The sequence below is a fragment of the Xenopus laevis genome, chromosome 3S (genome assembly GCF_017654675.1).
Source record: "Xenopus laevis strain J_2021 chromosome 3S, Xenopus_laevis_v10.1, whole genome shotgun sequence".
In the NCBI taxonomy this organism is placed as follows: domain Eukaryota; kingdom Metazoa; phylum Chordata; class Amphibia; order Anura; family Pipidae; genus Xenopus; species Xenopus laevis.
The window spans coordinates 50,438,115-50,450,383 of record NC_054376.1 but is presented as its reverse complement, the minus strand read 5'-3'; the positions used below and the strand labels follow the sequence as shown (position 1 = coordinate 50,450,383).

The 12,269-nt window shown below is 35.4% G+C and overlaps 1 protein-coding gene across 1 annotated transcript in view; it reads right to left on the bottom strand.

The window, feature by feature from the left end:
- The window catches only part of fbn1.S (fibrillin 1 S homeolog), a 118,771-nt gene that overhangs the window by 38,055 nt on the left and 68,447 nt on the right, over positions 1 to 12,269 (bottom strand). The window contains exons 26-32 of the mRNA XM_018255422.2: positions 11,734 to 11,859; positions 11,514 to 11,642; positions 10,997 to 11,122; positions 10,704 to 10,829; positions 9,499 to 9,621; positions 7,357 to 7,482; positions 5,372 to 5,497 (exon numbers count right to left, since the gene is read on the bottom strand). Coding sequence (XP_018110911.1) covers positions 5,372 to 5,497; positions 7,357 to 7,482; positions 9,499 to 9,621; positions 10,704 to 10,829; positions 10,997 to 11,122; positions 11,514 to 11,642; positions 11,734 to 11,859 — 882 coding nt within the window. The remainder of the gene's footprint in view (positions 1 to 5,371; positions 5,498 to 7,356; positions 7,483 to 9,498; positions 9,622 to 10,703; positions 10,830 to 10,996; positions 11,123 to 11,513; positions 11,643 to 11,733; positions 11,860 to 12,269) is intronic.

Sequence of the window (12,269 nt, the reverse complement as noted above, 5' to 3'; positions counted from 1 at the left end):
AAACTGGCCCTGAGAAAGAGCATCCATTAGCTGGGCGCTTAATTCAAATTCCATGCAGTTGAATCAACAAGGTAATGCATGTTTAGCACATAATGAAAATATTGGTGATGGACACATGAAATAAATTATTTTTAAGAATTCATAATACCGGCAGATTGAATATGTGTGATTGAGGAACATTGCGTCTTCAGTAATTGTCAGAATACAGTGAGCACTTGGTCTCAGCATGTGCCCCAGTAGGTGTAATCTGGACTACTGGCAGAAATGGGAATTCATGAGAATTAGTTCCGATCATACAAAAAATAGTTGCCTCTCTGATCTTTTGTACTGACATGTGCTAGTGTCTGCCTTTTCCCACACAACTTTATAAAGCTTGAGAAACTGATATTAGGCAAATTATTCAGATTATGGAATGTGAAAAATGCTCTGCTGTATGAGAATCTAAACTGTCAATTGGAGGAGGACTTATTAGCTTTAGAATTCTTCAGAATGTAAGAACAAGGGGGGTTGGGGACATAGAAAATGCAAATTTCTTAAGTAAAATTGCATAAATGTAATAATAAGCTTTAAAATGAAACTGGGTTTCATGAAGACCACTGCTGTACAATGACATTATGTTAACTACATCTAAAGTCATCATTGGTACACAGAATGGCTATAAGTAGCATCAGGCAGCTGGGAAGAAACACTTTTTTGAGTAAGCCATCAAAGAAACAAAAACTGATAAAATGGACAGGCACAGAACTGAATAAACATGTAATGTTTTTGTATTTTTGTATACTTTAATACTTTAAAATGTTAGACGTATCTTTGTTAGCTGTGCTCCAACACATTTGCTCTGTGGTTTCATCCAAACCAGCATGTTTTTATAGAAGTGATCCAAAATAATTCCTCTCATAGAAAATTGTATCAATGCAAATCTTAGCATTGTGAGAACAATACAGACTTATCTCTTGCATAACTATTAGTCATAAAACCTGAAACTCCCTGGGACGGCATTGATTAAACATTTAACCGCTATTCATATTTGCTATTCAATAGACTTGGGGGGGTTTTTAACAATTTTGCAGCAAATATTACAATAAGCAATAGGGGCATGTAATAATAAATGCAAGGTTGCCCCAGGCCTACATGAAAGTAAAAAACTATTGGTTAAACAGCAAATTTAACAAATTGGTTTTTGTGGGTTAGACCTAGACCTGGAGCAATGTTTGCCCATTGCCCATATGTTAGCAGTATTTTAGTAATGTGTAATGAATAATAAACCTAGAGATAGATTTTTCATATGTGAGTCATTTAACACCTTATTGTGGCAGTCTTCCAAGTTTTTTGTGATTAACTACTCTAGAATGGCAACTATACAGCATTACCTTATATCAGATTGCGTTTAGAAAAAATCTATTGGGTCATTATAGTTGCATAATATTGCTGATTCTGATGCGAATTCTGTTTTAGGGTAAGGACCAGTAAATACCAAAAAAGGGTTTTTATATGCCTTAAATATAATGTGCTGCTGCCCATCACTGGTACAAAATGTCTATTCGCTACAGAGGCTCAAATCGAATAGTTTAGTCAGATGTAATATTTACTATTTTATTATTGAATGTATTTATTCTAGAGGTTTATTTACAAAATCTGCAAACTAAAATTTGTGCTACATAACTTCTAACATATTTGTCACTTGCTGACATACTGATGGCTCTAATTATTACTTATCCTTATTATGTTAATTGCAGTGCTCTGCTATGAAACTCTTTTCTGGATGTTCTATAGATTAAAACACTGGCCCAATTTTCCAGTACATTTTACATTTTGAGCATCACTCAACATCTGCAGGACAAACACAAGGCAACATTGTGCCTGCAATTTGTATAATCTAGATGTATGTAGTTTATGCTGCAAGATTACTAGAGTATTTATCTTTTAAATCTGTGTTGCTCCAATGTACAGTACATTGTCATGTTTTGCATTTTTCCCATGGGTTTTTACATTATAATTACTGCAGGCAATCCATCTGTTCTCGGGGTAATATAATGTGGTCAAGGAGCAACACATTTGTCTACATTCTACTCACAGTTCTACTTAGAAGGAGAAAATAACATCTGTGTGGGACAGGAGTGGGTGGATGCTGAACACTGAGTGATTAGGGAAATAAAACATGTTTATTTGTTAAAATGGAAACAATCCATAATGACAAGGGAACTGAAATATTTAGACAGACTCTAATGGAACACAGAGGATACAGCAACAAAGTGATTATGAAACAATATACATATTATTGAATTTTGGATTTCGGGCCCACGGTGGGCAAACATACAGCCTGAAGGGTCCAAAAATTGTGCTTGATTATAATAAAAGTAGCCTACACCTATAAGTGAATGTAATTTGCATATATAAAACCTCTAGGGATCTCAGTAAAATACTTAATTTTGGTTGTGGTGTCCCTTACATTTGGGCATGAATATGATTTACGTCATTGCATGAATATGCAAGCTTTGATCATGCTTGATAATAATTTCATTCAATGGGTTTTTCTTACTATACAAATCTGTATAGTAAAGACCCTTGCTATGGAAAGGACAAAGAGACATGTATTTAGATTTATATGTCCTATTCAGAAAGGGCCAATGTAAATTATATCATTCTTGGTTTCCATAGAGGTGTGCAAAGGCTGATCTGCTTATGGTAAACTGTAATGATTTTGTCAGACCTGAGTATGAGCAAAATGATGAGACCTGGTCAACTGGCAAAAAGACTTGGCGTGACTTAGAAGCACATTAAGAATGCCAATGTAAAATGCCAATGTGATTTAGTGCAGTTTGCCAAGAGGCACTAAAAGACCAAAGATACATTGGAAATTATTTACTGTGCTGAATATATGGGAGTGTTTTAAGGTGTGCTTCCCCTTTAAGAATGGAACATGTTAATTCATTAAGTTCAGTATTGTCTACAAAAATGAGTTCACTGTAGCAAGAACATGTGCAGCATTTTTTAGAATTCCATATAACAGAAATTATTCTAGTGCTTTATACATTAAATGAATCATTTTTATATCAAATTACCTCCAGTCAGTATTAGTTCCACATCCATGTGCAGGCACATCAATTTATAATGTCAATAATATCTTGTAATGTCTAATAATATTTCTGTCACCCTGTAATGCACTGTAATAGCCATTTTATCTTGTCACATATGATATTATCCCCACATCACATCTTAATATCCCTCTCATCTTTTAACATCTGATAATATCCCTATCGCCTTGTAATGCAATGTAATATACCTTTTTGTCATGTAATGTCTGCTTGTATCCCTATCATCTTACAATGCACTGTAATGTCCCTATAATCTTGTATCTCTGTCACCCCCTAATGTACTTTAGTATGCCTTTTACCATGTAATGTACTGCTATCCCTCTGGACATGGCAATCATTCTTTCTGTGAGACGAAGATTAGCGGGAGAAGATCAAACAGTGGATGGAGAAGATCAAATGGTGAAATTATTTAACTGATGTCAGATATCTATAAAGTGGTACATAACCTATGAACTTTATTTTGCATCTAAATTACTTTGATGCATGAATTCTGCCTTCCTACCATGCATTAGATAGCTGACTATTAGAAGGCCAACCGCAACACAGGTTTATTGCTTGCCTATACACAACCAAACGCCTCTTCTTCCGGGCGACTAATCTCCCGAACTGCCTCCCGCTGGCTTTATTCTAAATTGCCGGCGGGATGGCACTCGGAGTGATTCGTTTTTTTTAGTCGTCCAAAATTTCCGCACCGATTGCCATCCTGCCGGTGATTTACATTCTAGTTGGTGGGGAAACAGAATCTGAGCGTGTGTCTCTGCCCTAAAACATTCATGGAGTAGGAAAGAGACAGCAAATATCTCTGCAAAGTACGTTTATTTAAACAACATGTTTCAGGTGTCAAGCCCTTTATCAAGTGACACTTTGGGCTCTTTCCTATTCCATGAATCTTCTAGCAACACAAGTTTACAGTTTATTACTTCAGCTACTGACCTTAGGGGGCTAGCTGTTGACTTTGCTTTCTGTACAATCAATTTGTCCAGAAAAAAATCTTAACTAGTAATTCTTATTTGAAATTTTTAACCAGTAATACATGAGATATAAAAAAACTGAATGCATAGATCTATAATAAAACAAAGCTGATTCAATAATATGTAGGACATCATCTTCCATGTAATTGAGAACCATTGCACCAGATAAGAAATGTTTGGTATGATTTTAGTACTTCGCTCAGAATAAAAATGAGTACTGAATTTGTATGACTTAAAATGGCAACTTATAGAACTACTTTTAACTTGTTAGGTAACAGAGATGTTTTTTGGTAACAGAGCACCATCATCCCAGCTGGGTATACAGAAATTCCTTCTGTGCTGGGATTTAGTCGGACTCAGGAAACAAGTATATAAGCATCAAATAAATGTTTATGCAGTTGCTGTTGGTTATTTGGGATTGTTCCATAACAAATTCTGTCATGTAACAGTCATGTTAGTCAAAACCTCCAGCTATGTCAATGAACTTGAAAATCTGAAAGAATCATTTATTTGGAAAGAAGAAACCAGAATTTGCAGTGGTGCACAATCTCAAAGTAGAGGCTTCATGGGCGATTATTATTTTAGTATTATTTTAGAGAACAGGTTATACAGTAGGTGAATTCAAGAAACCTAGAAAAGTGTGTGTGTGTGTGGTGTGTGTGTGTGTGTGTGTGTGTGTGTAAATGAAGCATCAATATTACCAGGGCATAAAAAGTATTAGTACAGCTTTCCCAAGGTGCCAGCAGCCAAAATCAAACCCAATAAAAATTATCATTAAATTAGGCAATGTTGGCTTTTCTAAAGGGGTAACCTCCTAGGATGCAACATTCCTAGGAGGTTACCCATTTGTGACTTAGGTAGATGTAATCCCTATGCCTACTGAAAGTAAAAATATAGGAAACGCCTAAAAAAATGGAGGATTATTAGACCAGATTGGTCAGGAGAATTTTATATCTAAATTGCATTTGACATGATATATTGAAGACTAAATAAAAATGTGTGACTCGCATGTTCTTTAAACACTATACATTTCAGCCAGACCAGACATTTCAGCTGGGCTGACAATGTTGTTTTTACATTGATGAATTAGCCAATGATCTACAATATATTTATCTATATGCTCTCTGGTACATTTGAAATATTATTATGGAGAAGAGTCTACTATATTCTATTGGCCCTTTAATTGTATTTTACACAACCTGCTGAACTCAGAAAGTATGCTTGATATGTATATTACAAAACTCTGTGGGTTGATAGAATGGTTAGACAGAGGTGCTTTTGGAACAAAGAAAAACCTTAGGTTACCTGTGCATCCAGTTTGTCCTTTTTTGCCAGAATAACCAGAATCGCAGTGACAGATGAATGAACCTTTAGTGTTCTCACAGCTTCCACTAAGACAGATGTTCAAGTGAAGTTCACACTCATCGACATCTAAAAGAAACCCAAATTTATGAAAGTAGGAATTATAAAGCAACCTTATCTAAGCCCAGATGACAGACATTAAGGGGCAGATTTATCAAGGGTCAAAGTTAAAATTTAAATTTGAATTTTTGAGTGTTTTTATGGCCAAAACTGTCATATTTGACTAGGGAATTGTTAATATTCGATTCGAGTTTTTTTAAAAAAAATTCGAATTAGATTTTCGAGATTTATCATACACTAGCGCTCAAATTAGACTATTTGCCACCTACAACCTGCTCAATTGCTGTTTTAGTCAATTTAAGATGTCCTGGGGTCAATTTGGAGTTGTTTGCAGCCTTCCTGACATTCAAGTTCTTTTCTGAGAAACAACTGGAATCGAGTTTTTAAGACTCTAATCGAATTTGATTTGAATTTGATTCAAGTTTTCAGGTTGATCCTATTTACCTGAAATTCAATTTTTTAAATTAATTAATTTATTCAATTGGTCTAATTTCGAGTTCATGGGGTTTCGAGTTCATTGGAGTTTTTAAAAACGTGAAATTCGACCTTTGATAAAAAGAAAACACAAAGAGAGAAAGCAAGAGAGAAAAAATAGTTTATAACACAGTGAAGAATCAAGAAAAAAAATCCTATATATATATATATATATATATATATATATATATATATATATATATATATATATCCTAGTTTAAAGGGCAAGTATGAGATGTATGAGATGTTTCATGAATACTCTATGATGAGACTAACATAAGCCTGAGATATTGGGTTCAATACAAGAACAAGAAATGTAACCGGCATACTCTATCTGTTCTTTGCTAGTGCCATGTCATATTGATCAAAGGGATAGGGAATCACACATTCAAAGCTGTCTCTAGATCAATGTTAATATATTGTAACATAACTACATAGATACCTGCTATATCCAGTCATTATCTATATATGACATCTTTATTTCAGTTATATCCCTATTGTAGATTTCTTTATAACTACCTTTAATAACAACAATATACAGTTCATTCATACAATAATCCTGCATGATGCACATATTCCTAAAATAAACCAGAGCTACTTCTGTAGAAATCTGCCCAGCATCTAATAAAAGCTTGTGTTTTATCTGCCTATTGCACAACAAGCATCCCAAGAGAAAGTGACAGACGGGGGAACTTTCCAGCAAAGTCTAAAATTCCCAAATTAATGATCTGGGAATGACAAAAAACAGACATTCAATTTATTTAATTATGAGCAAGTTCCAGGATACATTACATTTCATATTCAAGAGCCCAGTAAACATGTAACTTACAGTATATAACTAAATCCAGTGCATGCTATGTTACTTTGAGACATAGGGGCAGATTTACTAAGGTTCAAATGGTAAATTTGAATTTTCGAACAGTTTTTTTGGTCAAAACTCACAATTTCTAATTTAAAACCATCAATTCGAATTTGAATGTGAGATTTATCACATCTTGATCATGGAAACAGTTCTAATTCAATACTTATTCACCTAAACCCTGAGTTCATGTAGAAATCAATGGCAGAGGTCCGTTGAACAGATGTTAATAGCCTTCCTGACATTCGAGTTTTTTTTAACTCTAATAAATTCAAATTTGATTAAAATTTTCAAGTCGTTCCTATTCGATTGAATCTTAGACGTTCAAGTTTTTTCATAAATACCCTCCTGTTTGAGTTGTGAGTACATTTGAATTTATTAGAGTTAAAAAAAAGTCACATAACATTGAAATTCAACCTTTGATAAATAACCCCCATACAGTAGGTACTAGCTGACCCACATGCAATTTGGCATCTCATCTCATCACATCTCAATAAATGCAATAGTAATACAGATTTATAGTGTGCAAACTTACCCAGGCAAGTTTTCATATCATCTGATGCCATGAATCCTTCAAAGCACAAGCACCTGTATTCTCCAGGAATGTTGGTACATTGACCCCCATCGCAAATATTTGGATTATTCTCACACTCATCAATATCTATGGAGAAATAATGTTAACATATAAAACTGAAAAAATACATAAAAATTGAGAAAACAAAGCACTGCTTAATGTACATATACCAAAAAGAAAAGATGTATATTCATGTGTAAGTATAAAAAAAGATGCACTAACAGTCCTTGAAAGTGAATATAAAAAGTTTATCACATTTATGACCTACGGTGGTTCACAGCTCAGGGTTCAAAGAATGGTGAGAGCCAACATAATACATAGAAGTTACAATGCACCCCACATGGGTGGGTCTATGCCTTTCCTTTATAGAATTTTTATGCATAAGCACCTGGGCACCACAATTTGTTATACATATCAGTGAAAGATTTTGTTACATCAGGCATGCTGGTAAGAAAGAGATTATTATCCCAATTAAATTCTCCCCCCAACAATCTTCCTTCTAAACAACTTTCTCCCCAATTACATATTAACCAATTACCAACCCCCAAGCTGCCATCTTGCCAAAAGCCTTCTCACCAAACAATCTTCTCCCTGAATAGCCTTCTTTTCAATCACCTCCTAACAAAGCTGTCTTCCCAATTCATACACCTCCCATATCATCTTCATACAGCTCCCATAATAATATAAGAACACTTCATATCAGCACACAAAATCCCAATAACCCTCAACTAACCAACACCTAACTATGTTGAACATGTTCCAGCCAACACTGGAAAAAATATAAATGGCTTAATCAAGAATGATTAAAAAAACAAAATAAAATGTCTAAAAAAAATCAACGTAGTAATAACTCACAGAATCAATACCGCTTCATTAAATACAACCATTGATTTCATAATTCTTCTAGTTAAGATTTATGTTATATTTAATTTTTAATTTTTACCTAAAAACATATATACATCTAAATAGGTTTTGCTTCATAAATATTGAATAATAATAATAGTTGCATGGGTAGAAATGTGCTTAGGCAAAGCATTCTTAAGACTTAAGGCGTCGTCCCTCATCTGATATTGCGGAGAGCCCACTTGAGACTTATTTTGTTCTTGTTTCAGCATTCCATCGCAAAGTGAGAAAAAAGGCTCTGAGCATTAGCACAATAAATCTAGACTTTGGTAAATATTCTATTATGTGAACAGCTTGATTCTGGCAAAGAGATTAGCTGCTGCATCCCACACTAATATAGGTCACTGCGTGCTTTGTTAAGGAAATGTCTCAAAATAAATCTTAGATTTCATTCCTGTGCAAACAGATAACGGGATTACAGTATGTGAATACTATGATTATTATTTCATTGGCCGTAAATGATAGTAATTTAATAAATCTTGGCAGGTTTTATGATCTTTTTTTTGGCTGAGGTCTACTTTGCCCTCCTTTATAATCCAACATATGCACTAATATTGGTGCCACTAAGACTGTCTTCCAAGACATGCACTGCAGAGGTGAGGAAACTGAATGTGATAATGTAAACTGAAGAGGAGTCATAATTTTGCACCTCTAAAGGGCATAGTTATCAGGATCTTTAATACAACATGGATAAGTCATTCTTTATGCCACATATTAAGACACCAATGCACATCATCACTGATTCAACATGCAACGGAAGGAATAAAGGTAAAATAAACAAACATAAAGTAGGTTCCATTCTGTAGGCTTGCTGGTTTAAGCATGTCTAGGTGTTTTATATTATTTTAGGTATGGTTTGCCACCAATCCTATACAATTCTGTATTAATACAATTTACATACTCTAACTAAATTGTTGCAGAAAAATATGAAAAACAGTTCATTTTATGGAAAAGCTCAGAAGCAAGTACAAGCTGAGACACCCACTCATTGTTAACTATTCAATGGCAGGGTCCAGTCTCCCTATTTACCTTTCAAGCTATGGCCAAGTGGCAGCCATTTATAAAAAGAGGTGAATGTACTAAGCTGCTGTTCGGCAATTCATCTGACAATCATCTTGCACATCAGGGTATGGAGTTTACACAGGCTGGAGGACAGTGAGTTGGTTTCATTACCATTATTTCTTCCTATGAGGAACTTACCAGTACATGTTCGGTGGTCAGGCATTAGAGCATACCCGTCTCTGCAGTGGCACTCATAGCTTCCTTCAGAGTTGGTACAGAAGGTGTCACATCCTCCATTGAAGAAATCACACTCATTTGTGTCTGAAAAACATAAATAAAAAATTGTTAGCACAAGCATCTGTTGTCATTGACTGTCAGTACAGATAGGATGAGAAAAGCGAACATATGATTTCTGATTGTTTCCTAGGGATTGCTACGCTGGGGCCAGTTATGAAAATACTCACGCCAGAACAGCACAACACAGACATTGATCTCTAGTTATGATGAATGTACTCAATTACAATGCAGAGCACGGATAAAGATCAGATTAAAAATAAGCAACAGCAATCAGACCTAAGGAATGGCACCTGCAGCTATTATATACAGACATATGAATTTTATCAGCTGTGTACAACATGTGTGAGTAAAACCAATTACTTCACCAGCAGACAGAGTGAACCCCAGGGTAGGTTATCCAACGTATTTCACCTGTTGTGACCATGACTAATTAAACATGTTGGGAAATGTAGACTGGAGTCTTATAAAACTGACATTCCTGATACAGAAGAAAAAAACTGCCCACATGCCCAATGCATGAAGGTAGTTTTGCTGTCATTGTGCATGGACTACTTTTAAGCAATATGATGCTTTCCTTATAAGGAGTGGCTATATTCTATGAAAAGAATTTGATGTTGCTGTAATGCTTTTTTAAATTTTATAAACAGTTTCAGTGAGATTTGTTGTAAGTAGAATATTCAGTGCACATTGAACAAAAAAAACACCTATTTTGCCTAATGCTGCTACATGTTGTCTGGTGTTCTAGTGCACATCTGGGGGTATATTTATCAAAGAGTGAAGTTATTAGTGAAGTTCCGCCACTAGAGTGAAATTCCGCCACTTCCCATTCATTTCTATGGGGTTTTTAAAGGCGTATTTATCATAGGGTGAAATTTCACTTTCACCCATTGATAAATACGCCTTTCAAAATCCCATAGAAATGAATGGAGAGCTGCGGAATTTCACTCTAGAGGCGGAACTTCACTCTTTGATAAATTTACCCCCTGGTCTCTTTCACAGTAATGAAATACATTGCAGTTGACTTTATCAATACAGTTCCCCCCATATGTATTAGTTATTGCCCTTTTAAATGTGCATATATAGTAACCTTCTGAAAGCATACTTACCAACACAGGATAGTTTATCTGGTGTTAACTGATATCCAGGTTCACAGGCACACTGGTATCTGCCAATAAGGTTTATACATCTGCCATGTCTGCAGAGATCAGTACTGAGGTCACATTCATTGATATCTACAAGAAGCAAGAGAACACTTGGTCAGGCCATATGTACTAGCTACGGGTCAGGAATACATCTACAAAGGTATACAATGTATGTTATTATGTAATTATATCTAATTTACTAACAGACTATACGAGTACCAAATATAATTTTACTGTGTTTCTTAAAATAAACCTACCTATACACGCAGAATTATCTGGGGCCACTTCATGACCAGGAGGGCATTCACATTTAAAGCTTCCTTCAGTATTCAGACAGACACCACCACGACACAGCAGGGGGTTTCTTTCACATTCATCAATATCTAAAACACAGAGAAATTATAATTGTTATAGTTAAAAAAAAGTGATAATGCATCATTAAATGCTAAATAAAAAGAAGTATAAATACTTTCAAAATATTAATTTTATGATTGAGTCATCCAACTTGGGTTATGCATGCAATAGAGAGACAGAGAGAGAGAGAAATTATACTTGTTTCACCAACAAGATGTAAAATCTCGCTATGAATATGTTTCCAGTGACAGCAGATAGACAGCCTTTTGTTACACTGACAGAGACCCTATCATTACCATTCCTTTCACTAAAATCCATTTATTGTATCTTTAAATACGTACGTAGCAAAGGCAAGCATAAGCAAGCAGTTTGCCACATCACATTAGCACTGCAAGAGCTCTTCTGCATAGTAGTACTTACCCATACAGTTCTTCATCATCATAAAGCCACTTTCATATCCTTCAAAGCAGTCACACTCGAAATCTCCTGGAGTGTTAACACAATTGCCCTGTCCGCAGACATCAGGGGATATTCGGCATTCATCAATATCTGCAAGTACCCAGCAATGTTAATATCATCTGTAATACAAACAAGTCACAATATGTGTCAGCTTAAAAGCACTGTGTCAATTGCATCTTACCTGTGCAGTTTCTTTCCTCAGCATCAAGAGCAAATCCATTGTCACACCTACACTTGAAACTGCCTATGGTGTTTTTACACTTCCCATACTTGCACAGACTCGGGATCATTCTGCATTCATTGATATCTGCAAAAATGAAAATAAAAGTATTGATGTTTTGCCATGCTAGGCTATTAAAGCAGTGCCATGAGCCAAAGACAGATAAGACACCTCTGCCTTCCCTTCATTTAATGACGAATAATTCCACCGGCACACAGGTCTTTAGTTGCAAGCAGGGATAACCCTTGCTATATTTTTATTTGCGTGATGCAACGTTTCGGGGTGATCCCCTTTGTCAAGCAAGGATGCTTGACAAAGGGGATCACCCCGAAACGTTGCATCACGCAAATAAAAATATAGCAAGGGTTATCCCTGCTTGCAACTAAAGACCTGTGTTCCGGTGGAATTATTCATTCTGGAAGTTTGTGGGTTTCCGAAGCCCTCTCGGCCGGGCACCAGGCAATATACGATTTAGATAGCCAGGGTATGCAAGCTGT